Raw genomic sequence first — 15,412 nt, 5'->3', positions numbered from 1 at the left:
GGCAACGGAGGAAGTGAAGGATGAGCTAAGCAGAATTCAAGGCGACAGCCTCGACTAGACTACAGCACTGCCAAAATGCACGACCCTTACTAAGTTGCGAAGTCACCTGCGATAATCCGTTCTAGCTGCCTGCAGCAACGAAGACGCTTATCCTTGCTTCGCAACAACATCAAAGCACAGCTTTGAAAGCAGAGCAACGGCAACTTGTGCTTGGTGTAGCCATGTCAAGTAGATGGATACATTACTAATGGCCGACTCATTGGCCAGCGGCCAATCTTTTCGTCCAATCAGTCCAAAGTCCATCCACCACATTCGAATCGACCAGTAGGGAAGATGTCGACGCACTCGGGCGCGTCGGGCGGCTCCGCGGCGGCCAGGAAGAAGACGCCGTGCTCCTTCTTCGCGGCGGGCAAGTGCCGCAACGGCAGCAGCTGCAAGTTCTTCCACGCGCCGCGCGAAGATCTGGCGGTCAGTCCGCTGCCCTGCAAGTTCTTCCTCCAGGGCGCGTGCAAGGCTGGACGCGACTGCAAGTTCTCGCACTCGGCGCAGGCGCAGGCGGCGGCCACGCGCGTGAGCGCCAGCACCGGCGAGAAGACGGTGGCTCCGGGCTCGTACGGCGTCCCCTGCAAGTTCTTCAAGTACGGGGACTGCTCCAACGGGGACAAGTGCCCGTACCTGCATGTGCAGAAGAAGGAGAGCGAGCACAAGGAGAAAGCGGAGGTCGAGACGGAGGGAACCTCCACGCCCGAGAAGAAGGCTGAAGAGGGTGAAGAGGAAAAGCCGGCGACTCCTGTGGCCGAGACGTCCGGTGAAGAAGACGCAGAGAAGGCGGAAGATGTGACGGAGCTGCGAGACTTCATCTCCAAGGAAGAAGGTGCGTTTTGGCTGTTGGTTTACATTGATGCTTGGGTACGGAGCTTATTGCGGGGTTTATGTGGTGTAGAATTGTATTACTACGGAGCCCCGGGTGAGTTTGAAGACGCGCCGGCGGAGGCTGGACCTCCGATGCCGAAGGAGTCGTTCGTGGAAGTGACCAAGAAGAACGTGAAGAACCGACCGCTGTCGTTTGACGAAGAGCGACCCGCACCTCCGTAAGCTTGCCACCTCTGAGGCTCTGCTGCTCTGTTGCTTAAAACATTTTTGACCGGAGTTTTTCTGCTGCTGCATGTAGGAAAATCTGTACATTCTTCTTGCAAGGTCTGTGCCGGTATGGCGAAACGTGCTTTTACGCGCACTCGTTGCCGGAGCGTGTTGAGAGCGAGGAAGAGATGTTGGCGATGGGTGAGGAAATCCGCCTCTCAGCAGATCTGGAATGCGGTATTTGCTACGAGAACATTCTTGGCAAGGGCGAGCGGTTTGGACTGCTGTCCGGATGCAACCACTCCTTCTGCCTTACGTGCTTGCGCAACTGGCGAGACAGCACAGATCAACCGAAGCAAACAGTGCGCCAGTGCCCTGTGTGTCGTGTGGAGACGAACTTCATTATCCCGTCCAGCCGCATGGTCACCAAGCCGGAGCGCAAGAAAGTCCTCATTGACGTATATCGCGTACGTGCAACCTGATCCTGCACTTCTGTCGCTGCTTTCAGAAACTTACCGTTTCTTTTGCATGAGCAGAAAAACTTGTCGGCCATTCCTTGCCGCCACTTCGATGAAGGAAGGTACGTAACATTCAAAATCCGATCTTGCCGCTCCCCGACTCAAGCATGTGGTAACCACTCGTTTTGTACGTGTTGAATTACTTACAGAGGAACATGTCCATTCGGTACCAGCTGCTTCTACGCGCACCGCTATCCGGATGGCACTTTGGCATCACGCGAAGTGCGAACTGCTGTTGACGCTGATGGCCAGTACGACGTCCTTCGTCAAGTGCGCCTCGAGCACTATTTCCAGCAGAACACCACCAGCGAATAATTTCTCCTGCAGTTGTTGGTGTATGGACATCTCGTGTGTCCGACAGCTTCCTCTTCCACTCGTAGTGCTTCATGTTTAGAGCTTTGCATCGGCTCCGCCATCGACTTGTCGCCTGCTACTCGTCGGCGATGCCGCCGTAGTCGTGCAGGCAACAAATATATCACAGCAACACGCGCAACGCGATCTTGCCAATGGAGTTAGAGCTGAATTATCGTTCCTTGCTGTACTGAGCCGCGTAGTCATTGTCGCACACATCAGCAGGAAGGTTCAACTAGCATAGAATCACGGCTTAAGCAGACTTGTCGGCTACCCGTGTGGTGAACGAGCCGTCAGTCTGCCCGAAGAAGGCCTTCTCGGCCATGCCGCAGAAGAGGCCGACCTCCACTACGCCGGGGAGCAGCTTGAGGCGATCGCAGAGCGTCTTGGGGTCGCTGATCACGCCGAAGTTAACGTCAAGCACGAAGTTGCCGTTGTCGGTGACCACGGGGCCAGCCTTGCACTTAGCCATGCGCAGCACGGGCTTGCCGCCGAAGTCCTGCTCCATCTTGTGCATGAGCGGCACGTAGGCCATGGGGATGACCTCGACGGGCACACCCTGCGTCCACTGCTCGCCGAGCTGCTTGGACTCCTTGCGGTAGTCGGCGATCACCACGAACTTCTTGGCGGCGAAGGCCACGATCTTCTCCTGCAACTGGCAGCCGCCGCCGCCCTTGATGCAGTTGAGCTGTAGGTCCACCTCGTCGGCGCCGTCGATGGTCACGTCGATGACGGGGCTCTCGTCCAGGCTGGTGAGCGTGAGCTTGTGCTGGGCGATGAGCTGCTTGGCCTGGAAGGACGTGGGGATACACTTGACGTTCGTGAGCTTCTGCTCCTTGACGAGCTCGCCCAGGCGCTCGGCGGCGTACACGACCGTGGAGCCGCTGCCCACGCCCACGACGAAACCGCTCTGCACGTACTCGTCCACGGCCTGGCGCGCAGCCTGCAGCAGAAAAACAACGAGATAAGTCTATGCCGACGGTCAATCTGCAGACGTCGTGGTCGCCGTACCGTGCGCTTGGACTGTTCGACGGGGCTCAGCATTGTGGTCTTGGGTGGCGGAATGGCAAATGCGCTCGCCTCAAGTCCAGCAGGCGTCTCAGAACTGCAAGTTGGTCGAGTGGCTGGTGGCACATCAACAACAGGCGGGGGATGACGCTGCTGACGTACGCGAACGAAGTGGGACTACATGTCGCCACCGGTACACATGAAGTATGAACGTAAAATCGTTTATGAAAGGTTTTATCGCTCAAAAATGATTTATAATGGAATAATACTGAATCTACTGTACGATTATATACATTTATAAGAGTTTCAAGAAGTGACGAAAGCGGGGGTTGTACCGGTCGCGTACCCGCTTATAGCGACTCAAACTTCAGTCTTTGCGGTCGTCTCCATGCTCCGGCTCCGCCTCGTCCGCCGCTGCGCCGCTGGGCGCAGCCGACTCACCACCGCGTTCCACTCGAAGCCCCCGGCGACGGTGGAGAGCGCGGCGCTGCTGCGGGACCTGGAGACGGCGATCAGGACGGACCCGGAGGTTGCGCAGCGGCTGAGCGCGCTGCTGTCGCCGACCACGACCCGGAACTTGTCCAAGGCGCTCAACTCGGTGCGGCGGTCAGCGAAGCCCCAGGCGGAAAACGCAGCGGCCTCTCAGTCTTCCGCCTCCAGTGTGACAGCCCCGACGACGCAGGAGCTCAAGCTCGTGGCGCTGCAGGTTGGTCTGCCCTTCATCGGCTTCGGCTTCGTGGACAACTTCATCATGATCATCGCCGGCGACTACATCGACCTCACGCTGGGCGTGTCGCTCGGCATCTCGTCCATGGCCGCAGCAGGCATCGGCAACACCATCTCGGACATCGCTGGGCTGGGGCTGGGCAACGTCGTCGAAGACTTCTGCGCGCGGCTTGGACTGCCCGTTCCGGCACTGACAAACGAGCAGGTACGTGGACGTTGGAATGCATGCGGCCTGCAATTTGTTAGTGCCCACTCTAATATTTTTTGTGTTGGACATGTGCAGATGCTGTTGAAGCAAACGCGGTGGGCCAAGGTAGTCGGCAGCTCCATTGGTGTGACCATCGGATGTCTACTAGGCATGGTGCCGCTGTTATTCCTCGAAACGAGAGACAAGGAGAAAAATTCTGAAGCTGACAAGAAGGACAGCAAATAGAATAGAGCCAACGAGAAGTGTACAGGCATTTTAAATGCTGTAAGGCCACCAGGGATCAGACAGCATAACCTTGAATGTTGAAAATGCAGTTGATGTCATGAGTATGTTACTATCCCAAGGGAGTCACTATTGATAACAGTATCATACAAAACTCAAGTATAATAGGCCGCATGCCGTCTCCAGCCATCGCGGCCGGCGTGGCGCAAGCTGTCCTGCAGTGGTTCGACAGCTCCTCGCAGTGCCAGAAGAAGATCCCTGCCTCAGAGTGGACTGTGCTAGCAGGCGTCGTATTGCACACGTGCGCGTCCTCCTCTCCATCCTCAGACGCTGACGCAAAGCCGAACGACGCATTCCGCGTGCTGGCGACTGCCACCGGCAACAAGTGTCTCGGCAGGCGCGACCTGAACGCCGACGGCCTCGTCGTCAACGACTGCCACGCCGAAGTCTTGGCGAGGCGCGCGTTCCTCCGATACTTGTACGCGGAGGCGCTCCACTGCAGGGAACGTGGCCTCGAGTCCAGTGAGCAGTCGATCTTCGAGCGCCACCCGACGTCGCAGCGACTGGTGCTCAAGCCACAGCACTCGCTGCACCTCTTCATCAGCGAGGCACCCTGTGGGGACGCTGCAATCTACGAGCTGCGCGAAGACGTGGTGGATGAGTTGGTGCACCAACGAGAAGCAAGGGCCAAAGGTGGCGAAGCTGGCCAGACGGATGATCAGACTAGGCGGAGCGAGTTGCGCCTCACGGGGGCCAAGGCTCACGTGAACAAGAGACCGAGAGCTGTGGAGTCTGGAGGCGACCATGACACTCCACCGGACAAACGCTTCGCTCAAGCAGTTGGCATTGCGCGCGTGAAATCCGGTCGCTCGGATTTGCCAGTGGATAAGCAGACGTTGTCGATGAGCTGCTCCGACAAACTGGCCAAGTGGAATGCACTGGGATTGCAAGGCTCCTTATTGTTGCAATTTTACGAGCCTGTCTTCTTAAGCTCTATCGTTGTGAGCGAAGACGAACACGCGATGTCCGTGACGAAGCAGCAGCATGCGCTGCAACGCGCAGTGAGTGCCCGATTGGAAGGGCGCAGTGCGATGATTCCAGGGGCGCGTCTATCCTCGTGTGAAACGTGCGTCATCTCGGACATGCCTCAATTCGCTCGTCAACGGAAATCAAACCTGGCTCCGTCGAGTCTTGCACTTAATTGGACGACTAAAGAATCATGTTGGGTCGCAGCAGGAAGCAGCTCTTCAAGCATCGCACAAAACTCGCATGCCAATCCAACAAATGCAACCAAGTTCGCAACAAAGTTTTTCAACAACTTCGAGATCGAATTCCTGATGGCCGCCACAGGTTTCAAGCAAGGCGCCAAGAAGGCCTCGAAAATGGATCTAGTTGCCATGGAGAGAGTGGCTTCGCGTCTGTCGAAAAGGAATTTGCTGCGGGCGTTTCACCACATCCTTGGCCAGACGTTGCTCTCAGGTAACGCAAATGATCTCGAGTATCTTCAACTAAAGCTGGCAGTTCCACTGGCCGCATCATCGGATGGAGCACTCTCTGCATCTGCATCGACAGCTGTCATCACTTCCAACGATCAACGAAAGCGATTCTTTGCGGCTTTTAGTGATTGGATTGGGGTCCCTACTTCATTCAAGCAGTTCAAGCTGTAACATACAATACACTACGGTCATAACGTCACCAAAACGCTTTAAGCGCTTTGCTCCACGTTCATCTGGCATTTTTTTCGGTCCTTCTCAAGGCGCTCCTCATAAATAATGGACCCAATGTTTCCAGTAGAGCTCAAAATGTCGAACGCCATACCAAACGTATCTACGCAATCGCCGATGCGGAAAACACCGCCAAAGTCCATGTGGCCGCCATCTCCGAGGGGGAGTGGTAACTGAGTTTCCTCGTGCAGGAAATTGGGCAGCTTCTTGTTGCCAAATAGCTCAAAGAATGCCAGCAACAGGGATGACACTGGCGGCTGAGGTCTGCTGTTACTCTTCGAGCCATAACGTTGGAAAACGTATGCCACCATCATGTAAACACGAAAGCTTCCCAGCCCACCCGTGAAGGGCTTGTCAAGCTCGAACTGGTGCAAGAACTCCTTCAGGAACATCACCATGGTCGTGAATGGCGCACCGAGAGTATTTTGTAGCCTTTGTGCAAGAGAAGTGGAACGTCCGTGCTCACTCGCTGCGAAAGCCTCTCGATTGACGCCGATATCAATCGACAACTTGGTTTTCGTGTCCAGTACCATGAGAATGGGGATTTTAGCCTTGTGCAAGCATTTTACTTGAAAGTGAGGTCTTTGCGACTTCAACAAAAACTGGAGCGCGCGCAGCACACGGATCTTGCGCCGACGAAGCGTCGGGTTCCAATGTGAAGCTGCTGTAGGCTGGACACGCCGCGTGATATCTGCGTTGTCCTCCGAGGCCGCCGTCCCAACAGGCAGCGCCAGATTCAGCGAGAACGAAGATTCCTCCTCCTCCTCTGGCCGCTCATTAGCTACATGAGCACCACTTTCCAATCTCCCGTCCTCATCTTCTCCCACTCCGGTCTGCTCCTGCTCTTCAACAACTTCATCCTCTTCATCCACCACCACTGTCGGCAATGGCTGCGACGCCGCGGACAGCGATATGTTGCCCACCGTGATATCCAGGTCGCTTCGAAACGTGTCCAGTCCCGTGCTGGAGGACCCGTAGAGCTGCACCGTCGCGCCCTGGAACGCCGACGAAATGAGGTCGCGCATATCCTCGAACACCCTCGTGCGCAGCTGCCTCTCCTGCGGCGACAGCGCCACTCGCTCTGCAAACGCCCTCAGCTCTGCATCCATGGCCGTCTCACGACCGGGCCCCTCTTTCCCACCATTACCGGCATTGGGATCGCTCTGCTTGGGCTTGCGGCCTCTTTTGCGCCGCACCTCGCGGCTCTGCTTGACTTTTTTGGGGCTCACAAGCGCCGCTCGCTCGCCGCGGAGCTGCTTCTTGCGCTGTGGCCGAGTGCCACGGGCGTCTCTTGCCTTCTCCCAATTGGTCGCGGATCCTGCGGGGCGAACGCCCGACGCGTGCAGCGACCTGGCCGTCGTGGAGCGCTTCTTGTGACGCATGAGACTTGGGCTCTTGACCACCAAGCGTCAGAGAGCGGATCTGCGCCGCTTGATTGGTCGAAAAGCTGTATCCGGCTGTAACGGCGCGTAACGGTCGAGCAGATCGCAGGATAGCAAGTCGAGATGCCAGCGCGGATGGGCCCCATGCCGCCTTTGCATGGGCCCCTTCTGCGTCGCGCGTGCAAGGCTCGTCGATTTGCGGCAATTTCCCTTCCGCCACTTGGTCGAGAGGGTCTATCCTATCGCCCAGACGACATTCGGCCGCGACGGAAGAGCAGAGAGAGAGAGAGGAGCATAACTGCTTTGGAGCACTCGCACTGTAGGCCGAAATGATGCGGTTCCTTGCGCTGCTGGCTGCGGCCAGCTGCGTGTTGTCCGCTCAAGGTAAATGAACATTTGGGTCTGTGGGGCTCAGTTCTGTGGGACTGAGCATTAGCATTGTCGTTGCATTGTTCTCGTTGTGGACAGCTTTGACTACCCATGAAATTACCGAGGACATCACCTTCGACAGCCTCGAGGTGGCCGAGGGCGGTCGCAAACTGGCCGGTGCACAGGTGGACACGTCGCTCTGGGCCGAGAAGTACACCCCGGGCCAGGTCATTGCCGCCGAGGACGAGGAGCGCGCTATCGGCCTCTGGCCCACGTCCAAGGGCACGGTGCCGCTCATCAGGCCCCGCGTGGTCGGGCCGACCACCCCGTTCGATGGCGGCATGAAAACCTTCAAGCGCAGCAACGTGGCGTTCAGGTCTGGCGCTAAAATGATCAGGTCAAACGCCGTGTTCGTCGTCCAGGCAGGCGGAACTCTCAGTAACGTCATCATTGCCGGTGGCGGCGGCGTCTTCTGCGAGACGCACAATTGCGCGCTGGTGAACGTGTGGTTTAGGGACTCGATTCAGAGCGCGCTCCACGTCAACTCGGGTACGGGCATTACGACCATCACGGGTGGCGGTGCCAGGAACGTCGCGCACCGCGTCGTCTACGGCCAGGCATCGGGCACGGTCGTCATCAGCGGCGGGTTCTACATGGAGAACTCGGGCAGGCTTTTCGAGTCGTGCGGCACGTGTGGCCCCGTCAAGCGCGGTGTCATCGTGGACGGCGTCGTGAGCGTGAACCCGACTGCAGAGCTCATTCGTGTGAACCAGAACTACAACGACAGGGGCACGATCTCCAAGGCTAGCATTACGACAGCCGACAGTCTACCGGTGTGCACGCGCTTCAACGGAGGTGCCACCCCCAGGAAGGTTGGAAATGGAGCGTTTCCTCCAGTTTGCTCGTACACCAATGCTGCTGTGACGGTCAGGTCGCCCGCGACGCAGTCTTGATCAGACAATTTTTGAAGCGAGTATGGATGATCAAATGCGCAGGAATCGCTTTCCGTGAGGTTCTCGGCATTATTGCGTTTTCGATGTTGCAGAGAGCGCTTGCGAGCTTTCTTGTCAGCTAGAATAGCGTGTAGGAAAATGGAAAGACAAGCTATTATCTCTGTTCATGAAGGTCAGCGATTAGCTCTCATCTTGTTATCTCCCTCCCTACCCGTCGATTTCAAACGCGATAGAGAAGAGTGATGCCTTGAACGTATCTGCGTCACACATTGATCGTAAGCTGTTGACACAGCGCAGAACCTTCTCAGCCGACATGGAGCTCATAACATGAGCGTCATGCAACAATTTCACAACGGTCTGTTGACGAATGTCATCGACATTCCTGGTCACGAGCTTTTGTAGGGTTTCTATCAGCGCAACATGCTGGAATATGTCGGTCTCGCTGCCATCTAAGGCCACGAGCGCAGCCTTAACGATATTGGCACTGATCTCGCAAGAATTGGGGCTCCCAAAGCCTAACACCACGTAGCCCTTCATTTGATCGTATAACATTCGAACATTGAGTAGCTGGCCTGTGCGTAGCAACTGCTCGAAGCACTTCAACATCACAATGAGAACGTCCGGGTTTGCTGAGCTTTGATTCTTGTGCTCGTAGAATACTTGCTTGGCAATAGCGATTGAGTCCCAGTTCGCAACGAGTGGCAGGAGCTGATAGGTTGCTCCGGAAGCACCTCGAATAGGCAATTGGTGTTCGATTCCAGTCGATGGCTTCGCGTTATCTTCATGCTCGTCCTCCTCTTCTACCAACGCTGGCGCGTTAGAAGCTTCGGTATCGGAGGCAAACAGCATCGAGTGACGCACAGATGCAGGAAGACTGAGTAGCACATCTACATACAGTGGCACGAGCTCTTGGTACTGCTCCAGATTCCTGGCGAGATATGACAACCCAACGCGCCGCAGATTGAGGTTTGCTTCAGGATGGAATTCCCGCTCGATAATAGTCAAGCACAACTCGATCTGCTCCGTAAAATCTCGCGTCGGTTCCTCTGGTATATCGCCTGCGTCATCTTCATTCTGCACTCGATGAGTTGGCGCCATCCGAAGCAAAGCTGATGCAACGATGAGGAGCTGAGCTTTTACCTCCCACCACGCATGACGAGATGATAGTTGTGTTAGGCGGGGCAACAGGTCTTGAACAAGATTCACGTCGTAGTTCAAGAACGGAATTAGCATGGACAAACAGGCAGCTCTCAATTTCTCGCACGGTGTTTCCAATCCGATACAGCAATAATAGTGGTAAAGGTCCACAAGAGTGTCATCTAGCTCATTTTCCATGCCAATTAATATCGTGAGCATGTTCACGAACAACGGGATATCGTTGGCTAGTGCCTCTCGCAGATATTTGATCGCTTGAATGTGCGCGAGTACTGTGTTGGGCAAAAATGCGTACAGTATTCGCAGCAGTGGGGCTCGCGTGTTACCATATCGGCTTAAGAGTGGCGTGAACTTTGGAAGAAGGAACTCGGGCATAAGCAACGAAGCTGCAGTACCATCACGACGGACACAGTGCTGGCCTAAAATCTGGAACAAATCCGCCGATGCTCGAAAGAAAGCGTGGCTTTCGTCATGCTCCGTGAAGAAAGGATACATAAGGCCTACAAATTTCCAGAAATCTCGTGGGAAGTCTAAGAAGGCCACCGCTAGAAGCTCCGCCTCTTCCTCGATACCTCTTATCACCTCCACGCATTCATGATCTTCAAAAATGTGCCCTTCGTACGCATTGTCGACGAAGTTCTCGAACTTATCCTTGCCTCCACGAGGCTTCAGCGCGAGTCCCATACTCGAAAGTTTACGCATCACGCCCTCATTCAGTAGATCCATAGGTTTGCGTCTCTGAACAAGCTCTGGGTTGCTGTTACCGCCACCGTTCATACTCCGCGTATCGAAAGAAGCGACACCATTGCGACCTTCACCGAGCAGGCCACTTGAACTATGTCCCGAAAACCCCAGTGCTTCATTTTCCTTGGCTTCACGCGTGGCGCGAAGCTTTTCAAGCTCTTTTTGGTTGATTGTCTTGATTTGCACCTCGCGCACGACCTGTTGAGTCATAAGCACAGGATTGCTGTCATCGTTGCGAACTGGCTTCGTAGCGCCTCGTAACACGGTGGCTTTGCTGGCACTACGCAAAGTTGGATATCGATCGGGGGTGTCGGTCATCAGGCGCTCAAGCTGCTGCGTTTCCTCATGCTGCGAGTGAATATCCCGCACTTTGCGATTCAGCTGCGTCTGGTCTCGCGTTTCTGCAATTTCGGGCTCGCGCATCTTATCACGAATGAACGCCGAGTTGGTCGGCTTGGCGTACGGAGGAATCTCCTCCACCGTGTCCAAGCCCTTGGCCACACTAGTGGGGGCTCCTACGATACCTGGTCGAGTAGGAGGTGGCTGGGCTACCGCGGTAGGCTGGATCGTGCGCTTCGTCAAGCACTGGTAGAGTTTAGTAAGGAACGCGACCGCTGCGCCATTTTGGCAATGGATCATGGCGTCGATGTCGGCTTTATTTGTCAAAGGGTCCAGGTCGATGAAGCGGCCAAAGACCTTGGCCAGTTGATCCCAGTTGTCCTTCTTGACCTTCATGCCGATGCCGTTGTCGTACGAGTGCATGCTGATGTCCTTGTCATAATAGCGCGACAGTATCTCGGCCACGAGGAAGCCGTTGGCGAAGTCTCTGCGCGACAGCATCTGCAGGTTTAGCCCACTCGACTCACGCCTTCCTACACCATAAGACAGTCCTTACCGCTTGACATTCTTGATGGAGTAGGCCAGGTCCAAGCTCTGTATCCACCGCAGCAGCTCCCGGTTCAGCTTGTTGCTCTTGGCCTCCGCGTCTCCCATCGCTGCGCTCGAAGTGCTCAAAAATGTGCTCAAAAGCAACGTCGCTTCAAGATCCGTAACGGTCCCATTTCTAAACGAAAAAAAAAAAACGGTTCGTTAGAAATGGCCTGCGTACGCCACACCACTTTTCCACCCATCACAGCTCCCCTCTCCAACAGCCTGCTCGTGTTCGTCTACACCAAGTATGCCGCATCGCAGGTCTCTAGACCGAGCCACCGCTTGTCGTCCATCACTGGCCAACAACGTAGCTCTTCGCCTGCCCACCCCACATGCGCGTGCTGCGTCCGACTCGGCTGGCGCTGCGCGCCCTGCGCGTCCAGCGCGTCGGCGCTCGCCAGCAGCGTGTGCAGCTCCTCGCTCGCGCCTTCAGCGACGCCGCTGACCCGGCCAAGCGTGCGCTGAACGCGTCCGCAGGCGCGCAATGCTCCTCCTCCTCCTTCGCAGCCTTGGACGCCTCTACGCCGCACGTGAACGGCTTCGCCAACGGCAGCAGCAACGGACAGCACGACGCCGAGCTGCAGACGGAGACGGTGCAGTTCCTGGCCTCGTACCAGGACGACGAGCCGCAGCAGCAGGACGTCGACTTCACGGCGCAGCGCATCGGCTTCCCCATCAGCGAGGCGGAGCTCAAGGAGCGCGCCGAGTACGAGAACCAGCACGAGCACCGCGAGGTGGACGGCATCCGCGAGGAGACGCGCGCCGAGGCCGAGGCCAAGGCCGAGCGCATCATGGCCGTGCTGCGCCACTCCATGTCGGAGCTCGAGATCGGCAAGGTGATCCACCGCATCGCGCAGTACGCGACGCTGCCGCGCGTCACGGGCCTGTCCCGCAAGCAGTTCCTGCGCTCGCTGGAGACGCGCTTCGGGGAGAACAACAAGAAGGAGCTCGGCTACATGCTCGCGTTCCTGCAGGGCCGCGACGAGGTCATCGAGCAGCTCGAGGTCCACTCGAGACAGGGCGGCGCCGAGGCGGCGGACGAAGTGGACGCCGATCAGGACGCCACACAGGTGGCGGAGACGGCGGACGACTTCGTGGTGCCCCAGATCATGGGGCTGCACCCGGACCTGGTGGCGGACCCGCAGTTCGTCAGCATCGTGTTCTGCTACTGCCGCTTGGCGTGCCTGAACTCGCTCAAGCTCATGCAACGCCCGGCGATGGGGCTCAACCGTGGATCCAAGTCGAGCTTGTGGCAGGTCAAGGCAGACTTCCGGAAGGTGCTGGACATGGAGGGGTACTCGCACTACGCGGACATGCTCGGACTGGAGAAGCCGCCGGCCAGGAGTGACGACGAAGACATTGACGCGGTGGACGCAGAGTGGGAAGAGTTCAACTTGGAGAACGACCGGATCGATTTCCGCATGCTGCTGTCGCAGACGCAGGGTATCGTTGACTTTATGAAAACCGAACTCTCGAACGATACCATCTCCAAGATGCTCGTGGCGATGCTGGCGTCGGTCAAGACGTCCAAGCTACACCGCAAGATCTTCCAGGAAATGGTCTGCAACATCCAGACGGCATTCCCGGAGATGTACCACGAGCAGCTTCTGTCGGAGCTTGTGCCGTTCCTCTCGGGTGACAACGCCACGTACGAGGACTTCGACTCGGACGTAGCCACGACTGCCCTGCAGCACCACCAGATGCGTAACGAGGCTATTATCCGTGCTCTGCTGGAGACGCGCATGCGTGTTGGCCACATTCTGATCAATGACATCGATGAAACGGAGATTAACCAGTCGATCTCTAAGAAGCTGACGCCGGAGCAGCACGAGAAGGTGATCACGACGGCTTGGAACATTGTGTCCGTGCTAGATGACCGCAAGTACCACATGTTCTTCACGCGTTTCCTGAAGTACAAGCTCGCGTGGCGTCCGAACCGTGCCACGTTCGGAGAGACCTTTTTGTCGGATGTGCGCAAGACTCTTGGCCCACGCGACGCAGAGACCATCATGCCCATGTTCGAAGAAGTATACCAGCAATTGTCGGTGGAGACGCTTACGATTTGCCGTGTGAAGCTTCGCCACTCTCGGAAGCTTTTGCGCGGACGTGGTGCGTTAGAGCCGGTCACTGACGCAGGTCGTGAACGTCTTGAGACCGCCTGGCAGCCCTCTCGCTGCGCGTTCTTCCGTAATTTGCCTCACGGTGTGACGAAGAAGCACTTAGAGAAGGCGCTTGCCCATATTGGAGGCGTGAAGCGCTTCTTCCTTTTCGCCAATCCCCTCAATGGTCCGCCCGACTTGCTCTCGGACGATATGGATGGCGATGAAGATGAGGAGGACGAAGAGGAAGACGAGGAAGTTGGAGACAGCGCTGCTGAAGACAAGCCCAAGAAGAAGAAAAAAAAGAGGAAAACAAAAGTTAAAACACCGAAGGCCAAGGATTTGAAAATGTTCCAGAAAGAGAGGAAGAAAGACACGATCATTGCGAGCGACAAGAAGACGCCGTACCAGGCCGTGGTGGAGTTCAATTCCGAAAGCGCTTGCCGTAAGGCGAATATGCGCGCACTGCAGATCTTCGGCGTGATGATGATGGGTTATAAGGAGTATCGACCTGTGTTCCCGACGCCGGTAGACAACCGCTCAGGAATCACGCTCATGAACGTACCGTATGGCACCAAGGTCGGAGATCTTGTAGACGAGGTGAACGACGTCCTGTCAAAGGCTGGTCTGAGCATGAAGGTGTCTGGCTTGGTTCCTCGAGGCGTTATGCTGACTAACGGTCGGTTGGACTTGCGCTTCCCGTCATTTGTGGAGGCTGCGCAAGCTGTGGAGCTGCTGAACGAGCATGTGTACCTGAAGAAGTGCCGTCGGGCACTTTCGAAGCGTGACGAAGAGCGTTTAGCCGACTACGTAAAGTTTAAGAACACGTTGTGGTCCGAGGCTGGAAAGGAACAGGAGAAGGAAGAGCCGGTAGCACGGGAGGAGGAACTCGACGATCAGGATGATGACGAACCGTTGGTCTTTGGTATCCCCGATGAAGACGACGACGACGACGATGATGATGATGACGGAGATGCTGACGACGATGACGAAGGAGTCGACAGCAAAAGGAGCCAGAAGAATGTGTACGTGGTGAGAGAAACTCTAGAGGAATACTTTAAGGAGTGGCTCGAGGCTGAAGCAAATTTGACAGAGGAGCAGTTAGCGCTCGGAGAACAACTGCGTCCGTTTGACGTCACGTGGACCCCGCTGCCCAAGCCCAGGAACAGGCACATGTACCTTTAGAGCTGCCAACCCAGCGGATAGACAGACAGACAAACCCACTACAGTGATAGCAGGCCTTTAGCTCTTCACATTGTGAATAGATACTTAGACATGCAAATACCCTCATTGCCTCGCATACCAAGCATCATTTCGTGCATTTAAATATTTTTCAGCGTCCAAGCATCAGAACGTCGATGTCGATCAGGGCAATGCCTCAAGTGGCACCCGGCTGAAAGCTGCAAGGTGAGGAAGGCATTGCTTCTTATTGATGCCGAATATGTGTTTACGACTGCTCTATGTTGCCAGGAGCTGCTGTTGGCCGCGTGCATGCACAACGGCTTCCAGGTGCTGGAGCTGGCTGCCGGCGACTCCAAGCTGCGCAGGGCGGCGAGCTACGACCGCCACGACTCGCTCGCGTACGGCGTGGACTGGTGGCTGCATCCGGCGGCGCTGGCGGCCAAGGCGCCCGTGGTGGGTTCGGCCTCCTTCTACGACCACGTCTTCCACGTGTGGCGCCAAACGCTGGACCTGAGTGCCGTCCACAGTGCTTGAAGTGGAATGCTGCTTGGATACTGCCCCCTGGTGCACTAAATACATGTACTACCCCCTGCTATGCTAGTTTTGTTCCGGCCAATCAAAGGTGACACCTCTTCGATTCGCTCCGTAAATCGCCCGTCAACTTCAACACGTGCTTGCCCACGGGAAGTTTCCCGTGCGACGTGAGCTAAGCAGCTCCGGACGTCGCGTGCTGCCCTTCCTTCCGTTCTGCTTGCTGGGTT

At 56.4% G+C, this 15,412-nt stretch overlaps 8 protein-coding genes across 9 annotated transcripts; 5 read left to right on the top strand and 3 right to left on the bottom strand.

The window, feature by feature from the left end:
- Nucleotides 1–333: 333 nt before the first annotated feature.
- IUM83_01515 (E3 ubiquitin-protein ligase makorin-1) lies at nucleotides 334–1,913 on the top strand (the record flags this gene model as incomplete). Its single annotated transcript, XM_067925375.1, has 5 exons — nucleotides 334–874; nucleotides 944–1,091; nucleotides 1,172–1,547; nucleotides 1,617–1,660; nucleotides 1,748–1,913. The coding sequence occupies 5 exons, from the start codon at nucleotides 334–336 to the stop codon at nucleotides 1,911–1,913; spliced, it is 1,275 nt and encodes a 424-aa protein (XP_067797401.1).
- Nucleotides 1,914–2,202: 289 nt separating this feature from the next.
- Nucleotides 2,203–2,993, bottom strand: IUM83_01514 (Ribose 5-phosphate isomerase A; the record flags this gene model as incomplete). Its single annotated transcript, XM_067925374.1, has 2 exons — nucleotides 2,203–2,892; nucleotides 2,961–2,993. The coding sequence occupies 2 exons, from the start codon at nucleotides 2,991–2,993 to the stop codon at nucleotides 2,203–2,205; spliced, it is 723 nt and encodes a 240-aa protein (XP_067797403.1).
- Nucleotides 2,994–3,345: 352 nt separating this feature from the next.
- On the top strand, nucleotides 3,346–4,116 carry IUM83_01513 (uncharacterized protein; the record flags this gene model as incomplete). The annotated part of the gene is made up of 2 exons (XM_067925373.1): nucleotides 3,346–3,888; nucleotides 3,967–4,116. The coding sequence occupies 2 exons, from the start codon at nucleotides 3,346–3,348 to the stop codon at nucleotides 4,114–4,116; spliced, it is 693 nt and encodes a 230-aa protein (XP_067797366.1).
- A 170-nt stretch (nucleotides 4,117–4,286) lies between these two features.
- IUM83_01512 (TRNA-specific adenosine deaminase) lies at nucleotides 4,287–5,780 on the top strand (the record flags this gene model as incomplete). Its single annotated transcript, XM_067925372.1, has 1 exon — nucleotides 4,287–5,780. One exon carries the CDS (start codon nucleotides 4,287–4,289, stop codon nucleotides 5,778–5,780), a length of 1,494 nt encoding a protein of 497 aa, XP_067797367.1.
- A 38-nt stretch (nucleotides 5,781–5,818) lies between these two features.
- On the bottom strand, nucleotides 5,819–7,219 carry IUM83_01511 (the record flags this gene model as incomplete). Of its 2 annotated transcripts, XM_067925370.1 has the most annotated exons (2): nucleotides 6,384–6,388; nucleotides 6,460–7,219. In XM_067925370.1, 2 exons carry the CDS (start codon nucleotides 7,217–7,219, stop codon nucleotides 6,384–6,386), a joined length of 765 nt encoding a protein of 254 aa, XP_067797368.1. The 2 variants fall into 2 exon arrangements, with proteins under 2 accessions (XP_067797369.1, XP_067797368.1); XM_067925371.1 differs by having other exon boundaries at nucleotides 5,819–7,219.
- A 329-nt stretch (nucleotides 7,220–7,548) lies between these two features.
- IUM83_01510 (Polysaccharide lyase) lies at nucleotides 7,549–8,541 on the top strand (the record flags this gene model as incomplete). Its single annotated transcript, XM_067925369.1, has 2 exons — nucleotides 7,549–7,603; nucleotides 7,688–8,541. The coding sequence occupies 2 exons, from the start codon at nucleotides 7,549–7,551 to the stop codon at nucleotides 8,539–8,541; spliced, it is 909 nt and encodes a 302-aa protein (XP_067797399.1).
- Nucleotides 8,542–10,364: 1,823 nt separating this feature from the next.
- On the bottom strand, nucleotides 10,365–11,433 carry IUM83_01509 (Spermatogenesis-associated protein 4; the record flags this gene model as incomplete). The annotated part of the gene is made up of 3 exons (XM_067925368.1): nucleotides 10,365–10,381; nucleotides 10,476–11,266; nucleotides 11,336–11,433. 3 exons carry the CDS (start codon nucleotides 11,431–11,433, stop codon nucleotides 10,365–10,367), a joined length of 906 nt encoding a protein of 301 aa, XP_067797664.1.
- Nucleotides 11,434–11,702: 269 nt separating this feature from the next.
- Nucleotides 11,703–15,185, top strand: IUM83_01508 (uncharacterized protein; the record flags this gene model as incomplete). The annotated part of the gene is made up of 3 exons (XM_067925367.1): nucleotides 11,703–14,644; nucleotides 14,807–14,876; nucleotides 14,940–15,185. The coding sequence occupies 3 exons, from the start codon at nucleotides 11,703–11,705 to the stop codon at nucleotides 15,183–15,185; spliced, it is 3,258 nt and encodes a 1,085-aa protein (XP_067797718.1).
- Nucleotides 15,186–15,412: the final 227 nt, after the last annotated feature.

Source organism: Phytophthora cinnamomi (genome assembly GCF_018691715.1).
Source record: "Phytophthora cinnamomi strain GKB4 chromosome Unknown Contig14, whole genome shotgun sequence".
In the NCBI taxonomy this organism is placed as follows: domain Eukaryota; phylum Oomycota; class Peronosporomycetes; order Peronosporales; family Peronosporaceae; genus Phytophthora; species Phytophthora cinnamomi.
Note: the sequence above shows the minus strand (reverse complement) of the source record. Positions and strands in the feature narration are given on the sequence as shown.